The sequence below is a fragment of the Uloborus diversus genome, chromosome 1 (assembly GCF_026930045.1).
Source record: "Uloborus diversus isolate 005 chromosome 1, Udiv.v.3.1, whole genome shotgun sequence".
In the NCBI taxonomy this organism is placed as follows: Eukaryota; Metazoa; Arthropoda; class Arachnida; order Araneae; family Uloboridae; genus Uloborus; species Uloborus diversus.
Window position 1 is genome coordinate 160,123,873 of NC_072731.1, and position 15,988 is coordinate 160,139,860.

General features: G+C 31.6%; 1 protein-coding gene across 1 annotated transcript in view; it reads left to right on the forward strand.

Moving 5' to 3' along the window:
* LOC129233253 (FERM, ARHGEF and pleckstrin domain-containing protein 1-like) overlaps positions 1-15,988 on the forward strand; it is a 141,309-nt gene that overhangs the window by 45,995 nt on the left and 79,326 nt on the right. Inside the window, exons 12-14 of the mRNA XM_054867307.1 lie at positions 9,478-9,953; positions 11,981-12,070; positions 15,246-15,379. Coding sequence (XP_054723282.1) covers positions 9,478-9,953; positions 11,981-12,070; positions 15,246-15,379 — 700 coding nt within the window. The remainder of the gene's footprint in view (positions 1-9,477; positions 9,954-11,980; positions 12,071-15,245; positions 15,380-15,988) is intronic.

Here is a 15,988-nt window from a genome sequence, read left to right on the forward strand (position 1 = left end):
AATTTCAATTTTGAAAATTTGCTAGGAGAGGACTCCGAATCTCTCCACCCAAACAGCGGTTTCTACGGATCGAAATTGTTTTCGAGAAAATACCTCTCTCTCTCTCTCTCTCGCCAACATCATCGAAAAATGTCTTAAATCTCGCTTTTAAAGCATCAATTACGAAACATTTCTGGTCGCGAGCCCCTTCAAAACTCCCTCCTCCTTTCATCGAAGGTTGGCTTAAATTACGTTTACGGAGCTTTGATTTTAAGAAACTGGCGGTGCAAGAAATTTTACAAAAAAATCAACAATCGCGTTTTTAAGCCTTCAAAATTTCAAAAAATTTCGATGGGGGAGGGCGTATCTCTCATCCCCTTAATATCACCATAGATTGTCTTAAACTGCATTTTTCGATCTACAATTTTCAAATTTCGTTCGGGGGAGAGCCCCCGGACACCCCTTTACGTGTCATAATCAGAAATAATTCACAATTGGGAATGCGTGCTTCAAGTTTGCATTTTGAAAAATTATAGAATGATGACCTCGAGTCTCTTCCTCCCTTAACATCATCATAGATCGTCTAAAACTGTTTTTCAAATAACAGTCTTGAAAATTCCCGAGAGAGAGAGCCCCTGGACCCCTCTTCTGAGCATAATTAAATATAACGTACGATTGTGTTGGGAACTTAAATTTGGAAAAATTATCGGGAGATGCTATCCTCTGGAACTCTTCTCCCCTTCCTCCCAAACTTCAAATATAGTTTAAAACTGCGTTTTTATGTTTTCAAATTGCAAAATAATGCAAGAAGGTAGCCCTCCGACACCCCCTAATTCCGATTGAATATTATCCTAACGATTATTTATATTACTAGTTCTAAGGTCTAGTAATATGACTATCCCTGCTAAACCAAAAGCCAAATCTTCTCTCTCTGCACATTCGAACATGCGTTTGAAAAAACTAGGGGGCCGCAAAAAGCGTACCTCCCCCCCCCCCATTTTTTTGAAATAATGACAACCCTGGTGCTCTTTCCAAAATTTAATGACCGTGTCTCTTTTCCAATGAAAGGAGCTTCACAGACGACATGGAGTTGGTGTCCATTTCAAAGTTGGATCAGAAGATTTGAACGCCTGAATGACATCCTCTTTATTATCAAGAGTCATCTAAAACTGCGTTTCTCGTCATGCAATTTTGAAAAATTTATAGGAGAGAGCCCCTGATTCCCCCCTCTTTCCTTAACACGATCAAAGTCAAGCCTAGAATTGCGTTCTTCGAGTATAAATTTCAAAAAATTGCCGGGGGAATGGCACCGAAATTTACTTGCCACTGACATTATCAAGATATATCAAAAGTGTTTCTAAAGCTACAAGTTCGGAAATTTAAGTGGAACGCCCCTCTCCCTCCTCCCCACTGTCGTCAACATTATTAAAAAGTCTTCCTAAATTTGGTTTTTGGGGCTTCAATATCGAGAAAATTCCGGGAGAGCATTCGAAAACTCTTTTTCCTAACGTCACAAAGGTGGCTACAATTGCGATTTTAGAACTTAAATTTCAGAAAACTGCTTGTCTCCCAACCATAGATAGCGTTTTCAAGACTTTAATTTTGAAAATTTTCCAGAGGCGAGCCCTAGGATCTCTTCTTTCATAACATTACCACAGATAGTATAAAACTGCGTTTTTAGAACTACAATTTTGAAAACAAAGGAAAGCCCTCCTTAACACAACGGTAGACTATTTACAATTGCGCTTTTAAAGTTTCAATATTGAAAAATTACCGGGAAGGGGTCACCTAACCTTTTATTTTATTTTCCTAACATCACCAGAGATCGTATAAAACTGGTTTTAAAATTACAATTTTAAAACTTTTCTGGGGGAGAAACTCCCCGGACCCCTATTTAATTGACAATAAATTTCCGTTTCACGGTTCATGTTGTATACATCTAGTAATGACTCCATCCCAAGCCAGAAAGTTGTCCCTGTAATCATACATACGTTTGAAAAAAAAAAGGTTTAGCAAAATTCATGGGTACCCAAAATTTGTTTACTTAAGGTCCACGTTTCAAAATCAGGGAAGGCAAGGCGGGTCAACAATCCAACAACATTTCAGTTCAAATGGTATTTGTTAGCGCTCCACCCCCCCCCCTCCATGAATTTGACTGGAAATTAAACACTCTAAAAACTGTTATGTTTAACCCAATTCGAAAGCGAGAAAATTTGGGGGGGGGGATTTGCGCCATTGAGCTTGGGGGGGATGGGCACCCCTGCCTGACCCCTTATCAGATCCAGACCAAGTTACAATGGGACCATCTGGGAAGTATACCCTTCCAAACATTTTTTTTTTTCAAATCGGTCCAGTAGTGTTGGAATAATTCGAAAACATACATAAAAAGCCGCAATACGAAATCATAACCTCCTTTTTTGAAGTCGGTTAAAAAGTTTCATATAATTTGCACAATGGCAACCCGTGTCGACTTGCACCTGAAAGTGTAAAACAGTACTTGTATGCTAGGCCAAATCGAAAAAAAAAATTAACTTTTTTTAGAAACTCGAAATTTATGTTCATAAAACGTTGCCCCTATACCCAACACCCCACATGTACCACAAGAACATTTATTCAAATTAAAAAACATTTAAATATGCCACACTTGACCTAAAATTTATAATTTTATTTAAAAAATTGATTTTTTTTCAGTTATCTTTCAAAAAATTACATATAAATCTAAATAGAATATCAAGTTCAAAAATTACTGGCGAACACATTTACAGATCAACAATTACAAACGAATAATAAAAAAATAATATATTTTAAATGAAAAATTTAACTCAACCTGAAAAAAATCCATATCTTTGAGTACTATGTGGGAGACTTAAAAATTGCAGGAAAACAAAAATTTCTATTTAACGCTAATTCCCTACTTTTCTACTTTACTTTTTATATTTTTCAGCTTGATAATTTCATAAAATCTTACATATCTGAAAATATGTATCAAAAACTTAATTTTTTGAAGAAAATTATAAATGTTAGGCCACGTGTGGGATATCTAAATGGTTTTTATTTCGAATAAATATTTTTATGGTGCATATGTGGGGTATAGGAGCAACGTTTTATCAACAGAAATTTTGAGTTTCTAAGAAAAACATTTTACTTTAATTTGACCTAGTACTACACAAGTGCTGGTTCACACTTTCAGACATAATCGGCACCTGTTGCCGTTGTTCAAATTATATGATTTTTTTTTTTTTTTTTTTTGACGTAAAAGGATAAAATATAAGAAAGTGTGCGACTTGAAAAATCAACTTTCGATTTTTTTGGGGGGCGGGACACCCTAATACACAAACACACCGTAAGAGGATTGAACAAAAAAAGATTGATAAATTAGCTCATCAGAAGATACTAAGAAAAATGTCCGTTATCATACATCATACTCTCATAAACTGTAATGCTCGCATTTATTGTAAGTCCTCCAGAACAGTTCAATTTCATCCTTTTCTATAACAGTTTCAGTAGTTTCTTTTTATTTGGTGAATACTGTCAAAAATTTAAGCCTCGCTAAAATATTTTTGTTTTTCAATCTTCGGTCTGTTCATATAAAATTCACCAAATTTTCAACTCACGAAATCACCGATATCTTCATTTTCACGAAAATAAGTAATGTCAATGTAAATATTGTTGAAATATAAAAATTACAACGGCAAACAAACTAAAGGCGTCGAACAGGTAGCAGGTATGGCGTCAAAATGAAATACCTGAGGTTAGCTCGTATTTTTATTAGTCTTATTTCTCATTGCATCTGCTGATGTACTTGTGTAAAATTTGCGCCAGTCAAATTCGTTTGAACATTGAATTTTTTTTTTTTCAGTTTATTTGAAAGTAGTTTCCAGAAATCGCTACAAACTACTATTTTTTTGTAGTTAACTACTCACTACACTACTTTTTTTAAAAAGTAGTGCGCTGCACTACAAACTACTCAAAAATGTAGCTACTACAGTAGCGTCGCTACTTGTAGCGCGCTACTTCCAACCACTGGTCTCGCCACAGTAATGTTTAGTTGATTTTATTTTATTTATTTTATTTTTAGTAATCCTCTCTTGAACTAATTCAAGTTTTTAGTTTTAGTTTTCACTTAGAGCACTTAAAAGTGATGACCAAACATTTTGCTGCTTATTCCTAAAGGAATTTGTTTAATGCTGTTAAGCCATATCATTAAGTTTTTGTACTATTTTCTGATGTTCTAGTTTAGTAGTGATAATGTTATAATACACTTTAAATTCATTCAAAATTAAAAGAAAAATAACTGGTTTAAAATATTTTCTTTTCTTTTATTTGTTTATTTATTTTGATATGGTAATTATTAGTAATTACAATAATCAGTCTAAATTGGTGTTTAATTCTTATTCTCAAGAATTTTCTTAACTTTCCTTATGTGAATTATATAAAAGAAGTAACTATTTTATCATTTTCTGTCTTGTAAAATGCTGAATACATCTATCTGATTTTTTTTTACATTATACCTGAATAAATTTGTTTTACATAGAAAATGTCTTCCTGTTGAGAATCAAAATTACAAACCTGTGACCAAAAATTCCAGTATATTATTTTTAAGAAGATTCAGCATTTTTTCCTAACTAGATAATTTTTTCTAGGATGATTTTTTTTTAGTTAAGATTTTTCTAAGTATTTTAGGCATGCTTGTGTCTAATATTCTTTTTTTTTTTAAGTTTATTTTATTCACTTAGTCAAAACTATTTGAAAAATACAATGGTCTTTAAGAGCAAGAACATTCGGTGTTGCAGTTCTAGTTTTTCTTACCAAAGCATAAAAATGGAGCAGAGTGTAAATTAAGCTGTCATTGTCTGCGTTCTTTGTTTAGCAATCAATAGTGGGATTATTCAGAAAAAGATTGAATACTACCCAATATAATTACTTAAAATGACTGTGCATTAGCAATACTTCCAGTACAATAGTTAAAAATGATGCATTATTTATTAGTTTCTTTAAATGACATTGACATTTTTGAAAATGTCAACTGTTGCTAAATAGCCAAATGCAACACCCCTTCTTTTGTATGCAATTATTTTTTCTTACACATTTTCAAGTAACTTTCTTTATTGTACAACCTGAAACAATTTTTATAAATGCCTGTTTTAAACAAAATTTGAATTTAAAGTCAAATTAGTCTGTTTTAGAAAGCAATTAAAATTTTAAAGTAAAATAAAAGTAAATATTACTTGAAATAATATTCTGGAATGGCATTCCGCCTAGTAGAAAAGTTCTGAGATGTCAGGCCCCACTACAACACCCCTGGGAACATTATAAAGTGGTTAGTTTCTAAGATTTCCTTTTTCTGTCCCAGCTTGCTTCTTGTATTATTTTGGTTGAAGACATGCAAACTTTTTCAGGAGTTCTCTCCCCATCCCCCGGTAATACAATATTTTTAAAACATTGTTACGAACAAAGACAATAATAGTCTTTAAAGTTATGAAACAAACATTGAATTAAAGAGATGTTTAAAGAATCATGAATTTTGTGTCCACTAGAATAAAATAAAAACGATGTAATGTGACTTTTTTTCAATGTACCTTGTTGCCTTGGTCCCTGCTATAGAACAAAATGGAAACAATACAATAAGGCATGTATTGCAATCAATGCCTAATTAAATCATTTTTGCTCACTCTGTACATAGATAGATTAATTATATGTTCATAAATAATACTCATCATTGCTCTGATAATTTTGTGTGACATATATCTAAGTACTGTTTATTTCAATAATAAGATAAAAGGCCTTACTTCAAGAAAATGGTTTATGTTACTCCCTGAAACATTTTATGAACATGTTGTGCTCTAATAAATTGTCAGTACTGCCATCATACAATACTAACAAGTGAATTGTTAAACATAGAGTTTACAAAGCTGTGTTGTTGTAATTAGGAGTTTATATATTAGTGATATTCTCTATGCATAAGTTACATTGTTGAAATATATTATTAAACAAATCTGTTTTCTGAAGTGTTTCTCTTCTTTGTGTGCTATTTAACACTATATTTGCATGAAATAAAAACTGAAAACATCTTTCATATTGGGTGATACATTTAGCAACCCCTTTTTCCCCTCCTGCCTAACTTTTCACTTTTTACTAATGCATTTTCCTTGCTTTACTTCATTATCTTAAGCAATCTATGAGCAGAACTTCTGCTTTGAACCTTACTGTAACGTAATGTAATTAATAGAGAGTGTTTACTAATGATACAGTCAATTAATGGGTATAAATTAAGCAAAATAGAATGATAATTAAAATATTTACTTTGTTGAAACCTAGATAGCGTTCAATTTATTTTGTTTTTATTAATTTTGTGTAACCCTCATCTAAACATCTTTCATCAGAATTTTTTTTTATATAACTTGTGTATCTCTCTCTCTCTCTCTAATTATTTTGCATTATATATATATAAAAAATATGATGTAAATCAGTCATTTCCTTTGATAATTCATTTGTTTGTTTTTTTTAAGTATATTTTATCATATTTATGCTGGTTTAGTGTTTTTTTCAAACTTTTCTATTACTGTTGATGTTTTGATTTTGAAAAGGGGTAGATAATCTAGTGAGGTACAAATTGCAAGATATACTGCATACATAGAAAACTATTCTACACTCCAGGTTTCCCCATTCCCACAGTTATGAGTTCAAAGCTTTATTGATCAGGTCATCATCGTCCTCCTACATATCATGTATCACACTCCTGCCCCCCCCCCCCCCCCCGTACTAGCCACTATTTGATTTCAATCGGTTGGATGGGGCCCTGAAAACAGCTCTGTTCTTTTGATCCAGACCAGAAGCCGAGCAATCTCTTGTCCAGCACCTCCAGAGGTATTGATTCACTTGGAGGACCTTTTTACCATAATTTAATGTGCCCCAGTCACCATTAACAAACATGGAGGATCTTGGACCGGCTCACATCGAACCCGGGTCCCTTCGGTTACTAGTTCAACACCTTACCGATCAGGCCATGCATACATGGGACAGATTGATTGCTGTTTGCATCTAGATACTCAAAATGCATTGAAAAAAGGGTTATGTTTACAGACCTAGTATGCAACAAGCGTGCATGCTCCTTTATCAACAAGGGAAAACCCACACTTTTATTTGTCTGCTACTTTTTATCATGTTGACTATTAGCTGTCTACTTGTGAAGAAAGTAATGGTGGAGTACGAGGAGATTCTTTATTTGGCATTTTTTAGTTGCTCGGGATGTGCCAGACTCTGAAATGAGCGTACAAGTATTCCAACACACTGTTCATTTATTTCCGTTATTTTCCCTTATCATTTTTGATTTTATTTGTGTAAAAGTCTTAAGAATTTTTAACAAAATTAAGAAGTGGAAACCTGGGTCTCTGCATTATGAGTTTTAGTGAGATCATTGTGGCTGATACTACAGAGTTCCTGAATTTTCAATTTGTTAATGCTAGCTGTACGTTATTGATTTTTGTAGTTTTTAGAGTTTTCCAGAAATGAAGTGACATTAAGTTGCTTTGATATTAATTATTCTGTGATGAATATCTTTTTGCTATTCAGGCAAATTTTAAAATCATTTTCTTATTTTCAACTTATTGTGAAACATTTACTGATCCTTCTTTTTAAACTTTACATTTTTAATTCTATTTAATATGCAAAAACATTTGGATTTCTGGTAAGTTAGCCGTAACTGGCATTTTTTTTTCAATATCTCCGATAAAATCTCTCTTTAGTAGTTTTAAAAAGCTGCAGACAAATTTAACAATTAATGTTTTGTTTTTATATTTTTGCATTTTTCTTACTTCATTTAAATGTAATTGTAAGGTCCCGCCACATATTTTTTACTTTTCGAAAGTCATGGCTGACTTAATGCAGAATTCTATATATTAATTCTGTAGTTTCCATGCGTGTGAGAAATCGAAGGTGATTTGATTTTTTCAAGTAAATAAATTTTTGATTTTTAAATTTAACATATACAAACTTTTCTTGTAAGAAGCAATTACATTTTGAAGTTCCTTAATCATAGCAAGGCATTTCCTGTAATGATTTATTGTGATCTCAGAGGCATTAGATGGATATTTAATGATTGCTAAGAAAGAAAAGCGATAATGATATTGATGTCAATACCAAGATAAAGACCGTGCTACTTGTGTAAGAAGAAAAACTCAAAAAAGTAAAAAAAAACTATCTCTTGTGTAATTATCATTTTTTATTTTGTGTAATTAAAATGTAGCAATAAGTCAAAATTGAAATTTCTTTCTGTTAAATGATTTTGTACTTTTGGTTAGTTTTAACACTACTAAAATATAATGTATCTAGATTCTTTCATTACACAAACATATTACCAATTTCTTGTGATCTCTCTTTTTTGCAATCTGCAGAGAGGACCTTATAACTAGGTTTGACTGTACTTACTTTGTTTTTGTTAAAGATGTATTGAAAACTACTAATAAATAATTGTTTTCAATGATTTATTTCTCAGTAAATATTCTTTTTATTCTCAATTAAAATCTGCAAAAACGAGCTGATGTGTGCCTCACATGACTTCCTTTTACTCCATTTTAATGTCATTTTCCCATTATTGGCAATTTTAATGTGATTCAATAGTTTAATCTCTAAATATTAAAAACGATGGCCAAATTAAAACCAGATAAAAAAAAATCGCCAAATTTTCCGCCAAGTTGGCGACAAAACTTGGCGACCAAAAGACTGGCGATATATCGCCAAGTGTCCGCCAAATTGTAACACCACTTAAGTTTGCATTGATATTAACAATGATTTCCCCCCAAAAAGGTGCAAAAGACCCCCTTAGGAACATCCGAAAGCAACCAAAAGGGGAGGTGCACAACTAGACCCCACTACGAGTCTATGTACCAAATTTCAACTTTCTAGGACATACCATTTTTGAGTTATGCGAGATACATACGCACATACGCACATACATACAGATGTCACGAGAAAAGTCGTTGTAATTACCTCGGTGATGGTCAAAATGGATATTTCGCGTGTCTATACATTCTTAGGCACTTTTCCGCATGTGGTCGAATCGAAAAAAAACTCAACATTCATTTGGGGGTGAGCAAAATGGAAATTAAGGGCGATTTTTGAGTGAAAATTTTTTCGCGAATACAATACTTCCTTTTTTGTAAAAGGAAGTAAAAAAATGGTTTGAAATAGTTTTAAAAGTACCATATTTTTAGTAAGTCCCAATGTGTCTAAATGTTTTTAAATCTTTTTTACACTAAATAAAGTTGCAAAGTTAACTTATAAATGATTTCTTGACTGAAGCCTGATGAATTTTGAGTTTATTTTGAAATTTTGGGTTAACATGGAAATATATGAATTACTTTTTTTTTTTAATCTAATTATCTGTGTTGGTTATATTGTATAATGCTAATGTAGTATGTTAAGATAACTTATAAGAGACTTAAGATACATTTTTGTGTGATTTAATTTAATTGTTTTTTTCCCCAATTATTTTTACAGAAAGCTCTCAGGAAACATCTGGTTTGTACAGTTCAGAAGGAATTTATGCAAATGTGAAGCTAGAAGACAATAATAACATTCTAGATAATAAGCCTAATTCATATATAGCATCTGATGTTGAATCCCAAAAAATATCTGATTTATATTCAAAGCCAATGAAGAGAAAAGGTGACATTATAGTTAGTGCTGATGTAATGAATGGTACTTCCTCAAACTCACCAATTAAAATGGAAGATAGTATTGATTACATTCCTAATGGAAAAGATGATGTTCGGAATATAGATGCTCTTAAAAGATTGTCTGGTGATTCTAAGTACCTTGATGTTCATAAAAGCTCTGAACAAAATTTAGTGTCAGGTGACAACTTTGATCAGCATTCCTTGGCTGAAAGTTTAGTTAGTGAATCACAGCAAAGCTTTGGAAGTTCTACATTTTATGTCAGTAGTCCTACTTTTTCTGTTCGACTTTCTCATAAAGTAAGTATTTTAAAATGACAATGCTCAAAATCTAAAAGGTTTACAGTTGTCCCTCGTCTACGGTATTTGTACAATGCGGTTTACATATTACACGGTACGAAACTTGCAACTATTATAACACATGTTCTATATTACACAATACAAAACTTGAATTTAATACTACATGGCTTTGATATAAAACAAGCTTTAAAAGATTGAATTATATTTTGTTTTACATTGTTAAAAATATTTATAAAAAAAGTGTCCTATAAGACAGTTTCTATACTACATGGTTCAAATTAACCATGTTATACGAGGGACACCTGTGCTTGCTATGCTCAGAAATTTTTATCGTTGTAAGTATTTCATGAGTTTGAAATGTTTATTGTCTTTTTATTTATTTATTTATCTGTTTGTTCTCCCAACATTTTTCTGTTTCTGAAAAAAATCAATACTTAAATTGTGTATTTTTTCAATTTTAGCCAATGACATTTTTTAGATATTAGCTTTTTCTTTTTCTTTTTTTCTTTTCTTTTTTTTTGCTTATCTTCTTTACTAATAATAAAGCTGAAAATCTCTGTGTAAGGATCTCTCTCTGTCCAAATCTCTTTCTGTCAGGATCTCTGTGACACGCATAGCGCCTAGACCGTTCGGCCGATTTTCATGAAATTTGGCATAGAATTAGTTTCTAGCATGGGGGTGTGCACCTCAAAGCAATTTTTCAAGCATTCAATTTTGTTCTTTTTCTATTCCAATTTTAAGAACATTTTCCTGAGCAAAATTATCATAAGATGTACGAGTAAATTACCAAGTTATCATAACGTGGAATCGTAGCATGGGCAAGACAATTGGTGAGAAATTCATCATACATTATTTGTAAATATACAGGCGAACAAAAAGACCTTTTGATTTTCTACTACGGGAAAAGCTATGCAGGTGCCATTAGTTCAATATATTTTGAAAACAACAAAATTTGTTTAGTTTTTTGATAATGCCTTTTTTTTTATTTTGGTTTGTTTAAGGAAAATTTATTAAATCAATAATTTCTAAAAAACAGTGAATCTTCTCCCTCTGGCCATCTGTCAAAATGATCACAATTTGATGAAACAGAACTTCCCTCTATTAAGTTAGGACTAACCATTAAATGACCATCTGAAACTACCTCCCTCGGGAAACGACTGCAGTTTCTTCCAGATAAAATAACTTTTGTCACTTTATCATTTAGTTGCTATACTTGCAAAAATGGTGCATTATTTCTTGTGCTGTTAAGCCGACTCAGTCATGTTAGGTAGTGATAGTGTATAAAAATGTGCATTGCCACTTAAGGATATATGCATGTAACCACTACTCTTATCCTAAAGTAAATGTCCATTTTTATAGAAATTCCCCAAGGTTTTGTATACAGCACTGTTTATCAACTGGCATTATCTCGGGAAAAGTCTATTATCGCTCCTTCATTATCCTTATGATGAGTTAGAAATAAAATGACAGTATAGTTCAAAAAAAGAAGTTCCACACATAATTTCTCAGAATACTTCTTCCTTACCTAGCTTAAGAAGATATTATCCTTACCCAAAGAAGAGCTTGTTAATTTAAAGCCTATGTGCATCTGCTTTTTTTTGAAACAAAATTAGTTTTATAAAAGTTTAATCAGGATTTATTAAATTCTCCCTTTTTTAATGATTCTCCTGCTATTATTTAACTGTAATATTGACTATTTCTTTGCAACCTCCTGTAAGCAGCCTCTGCCTTTAATGACTGATTTACGCTGTAATACGAGGTGATTACTTTAGAGAAGTTTCACTGTATAAATAATCTTTATATGACTTAGGTATGCGTACATTCCTAACATTTATGTCATGTTGTTAAACATCAAATTGTACCAATTTTAGAATGTTTCTTTTCTGACAATTCTGTTTAATTAAAAATTTAAAATATTAGTCAAGGCTCCATCTTTAAATTCAAAATTAAATGTCCTTTTCATTTTATTTGTGTATAATAAGATTTAGTCTTAATTTATCCATTCAATGCAACTTATTTTCTTATAGAAAACACCAACTGACAGAGCTTACTGTTTAGCAAAGGAACTATTAATGACTGAAAGAACGTATCGTAAAGATTTACAAATTGTCAATGTTGTGAGTATGCTCTTGCTTTATGTCCTGCAAATATGCCTTAGGATTTATCTGTGTGCTTCAACTTTTCTGTGATGTTTCAGAAAATATTGTACAGTTGAAATGTAATCAAAGTATAACATTATTTGAAAGTTCTTCTGCCTAGTTGTAAAGGATTATCTATGACTCTCCTGGGATTATTTTGTGACTCTAACTTGCTTATCTTTCTCACCAAATGCTTTCAATTTCTGCTGTATCACTTATCTAATCGGAGGGGAAATTTACTCATTCCTTAAAATATAAGGTTGCCATACATTTATGTCAGATATAATAAAGATAGTTATCAATACCAAAATGGCCATAAAGATGTATGAAATAAGAAAGATTCATTATTTTTATCACACCGTAAAATTCTTTTTCGAAATGTTTTCTATAGGCTTCAAGGTGGTGACTTTATAAACACATTTCAAATAAGTTTAAAAATTTTAAATAATGTTACACATACAAATTGCATTTCAAGTAAAAATATTTTATGTAAGTTAGCGAAGATAAACAAAAACAACACATCTATCCTGACAGTCCCCCCCCCCCCCACACACCCGCCCTCCCTTTCTAAAAAGTGATTTGAATCAGATGTATGATCCAAACATTTCTTAGTTCTTGAATGAAACTGTGTGTAATAATTATAAAAAGGTGTTTCTAATTTTCTGAATTAATCTTGCAAATTGTGCACTTTTTATTGATAACTGAGTTTGGACTTTTTGGTTGTGGAAAAATCATGTATAGTGACTTCTTGATCAATCAAGAAACAAAGAAATCTTTTGAGATTATCCATTTGTTTCAGTGTATATTTGAAATTCACAGGGGAGCCATTATAGGCGGGTTTTAGCCTGAGTTCCGGGGGGGGGGGGAGGGGCAGTTTTTTTTTTTTTATATATATAAAAAAGCAATATTTGTAATTGGTCTCAAATTTCTTCAATTCTGTTAGTGTCATTTATTCCTGTTCATTTACTGTATTTCCTTTTTTAAAGTTTATATACAAGCAATGCCTTTTTGCTTTTTTCCTTTCTATAATGTTCTACACATTGTGATTACTTTGAAACCAGATGTGTGATTTAAACCATTTTTCAAAACTCTTTTCCCTTGTTAACAGTCAAGAATTTTCAAGAAAGCATACTAGGACGAAGCTGAAGAATACAGAAACAGAAGAATCATTTTTATTGACTACTTTTCTGTAAAAGTACAAGAAGAAATTCCTGAAAGAAGGTTTAAACATATCGTAAAAATATTTCGTTTAAAAAAAACGTCAAAAAAAGTGAATAAATACATATTTAGGGACAAAAACATTTGGGTATCGAGTTGGATCTCAAAATGGAGGAATATGTATTTATCTAAACCCCTCTCCCCTCTTAGCAACTTTTATGTGAAGGGTTACGATTGAAAAACTTTTCAGGTCCAAAGATCTTGGCTAGAAAACTTCATTCCCAAGTTCAGATTTTCAATTTGAAATTTTTTGTTTAATATTAATTTTTGTTTAGTTTTAAAAGGTGAACATTAGTGCCCAAATAACTTTAAAAAAAAAAATTAATGGAAAAGGTATTTTTACATTAAGTATACGCAAAAAAAAAAGGTGTGTGTGTGTTTTTTTTTCCAGCTAACCAAAGGTATTTTTTGGATTGTTAAAAAAAACCTGCACCTAAAGAAAAATTTGAGGTATACATAAGCCCTCATCTAAGAAGTTGCTTTGCATTGAATGCGCATTATTGAAAAAAAGTTTTTACATACATTATGTATCAAATGCCTTTTGAATTGACTATTTTTGGGATATTTTTTTAACACTTCAAAAAAAAAAAACATAAAATTATCCCCTACAGAAAAATATGAATAAATTATAAACCCTGAACTCTAAGACTGATTTTACTCCAGCAAACTTGATGAGGAAGAAAACTTACTATCGGTGTAGAATCTGCCAAAATAAAAAACCACCAACGATTTAACACAGGACTTTATTGGAAAATACTGCTTAGCTGTCACTGGATTTGGAGTTTCCTTTTTGTTGCTAAATGAGTCACCGAAACTACCACCAAGACTAGTAATTGTTGGGTTATTATAATCCATCTTCTCTGCCATTCCAATCAGTATCTTTTGCTGTACTGAAAACAATAGATAAGGAGAGCTTCCAACACGTTGATGCTATCCTGTGATAGCTATTTAGCAATATTTAGAGACATTTGCTCTGCATAGAAAGTTGCAAATTTTGTGAGATGCTGCTTTTACTTAGTGGTGTGTTTGATTGTGTCTATGTAATAGTGCTTTTAGAGATTAGTTCCAAATGGTATAGTGTTCTAATAGCTTCTTTCAAGAGTCTTCTAAATTGTTTCATAATTATTATACTTTTGGAAGCTGCTGATTTTGCTCAACACACTTTAAGAATCTTTAATTTGTCACACATACTTACATCTTTTCGTCTCAATGTCATATTTTACTACTTTTCAGGACTAAAATTACAGTACTGAACAACCCAATATCAAACAGAGCATTGTCTATTTGCTTGAATAATACAGTAAATTGTAGGTCCCCATCATGGGCGCCCATATGCAAAATATTAAGGTAAGGACTCAGATATTTTCCCCATGGTTTAGCAGGATATTTTCCCCAAGAAAACTGATTTCAGTGCAGATTAGAGTGGTTAAAATTTGACATTTTTGCCAAGAAAAAAGTACTAAAAGCAAGGAAGTTCTAATTTCTAATTGGGCTTGAGCCCCCACTTGCCCCTCCCCCCCACCCTTCCCCGATTATTATGGTTCCCATCGTAACTGGGGAAATGTTACTCTCAATACTCATGAGGGGTTAGAAATTGGCCCATTTTTGCAAGCTTCTTCAGATTTCATTGGTTGAGTTAATGCACCAAAAACTGGATTTATTTTAGAATTTTACCTCTTTGTTTCATTTGATTTCTTTTAAGATGAAAGTTTGTTTCAAAACCTATTGTTATTGCATTCTGTGATGAAATAATTCCATTAAATATGAAATTTGAACATGATCCATGAAGAGAATTTTGATTCCAGAAGGTTTTGCAGTTATAAGTGGGGTATTCTTTCATCTGTTTTCAAATTAAGGGAGGTATAACAGAATGTATATGTTTTGTTAGAAACATGTGTTTTTTACTTATTAATAATTTGCTAAAATCTTATTTCAGACGTTTCGAGATGAGTTTTATGATCAAAAATCTGTATATTCTGAAGCGATGGATAAAGTTCTTGGAGTCATTGACCCTTTATTTGAAATTCATTGTTCACTGCTGAGAGATTTAGAGCAAAGGCTAGCATTTTGGTTAGTTTAATATTTTTAATAAGATATGTTTTTCTGTGTTATAAGTCCAATTTGAATCATATATTATGCACAATTAAAACAATTATGTAAAGTGTTTTTTTATTTATTTTTATTTTTTTTAGTTTTATGAATTTGTTAAAGAATTCAACTATCTTAAGTTTAAAATTTTCTTTTGATTTCATGTTTAAAAAATTTTAACAGATTTATCTTTGATGATAAAATGTCTTGCTTTTTAGTCGCACTATTTTATTATCAGGCAGGTAGCTCTGAAAAGTCACATGTCCATAGCAGTTTTTTTTTTTCTTTTTTTTTTTTAAATTACAGTCGTTGAAATTAATTGACTTTTATATGTCCTAAAAGGGTTTTACAAAAAAGTTTTCTCCAGTAACAGCCTATCAAAATGTTGCACAAAATTCGCCATTTTGAAAAAAAATCAGCTAAACACTTACTTTGAAATGGACATAATTTTAAAAGTACTGATGACTCTCGATAAGTTGCATTCAATATCAGTACTATATACCTCATTAGCAAAATCAATTACAAAACAAGAACTTACCATACTTTATAATGGTCATACTAAATAACTGTCAAGGAGAGTTTGATGGGTAT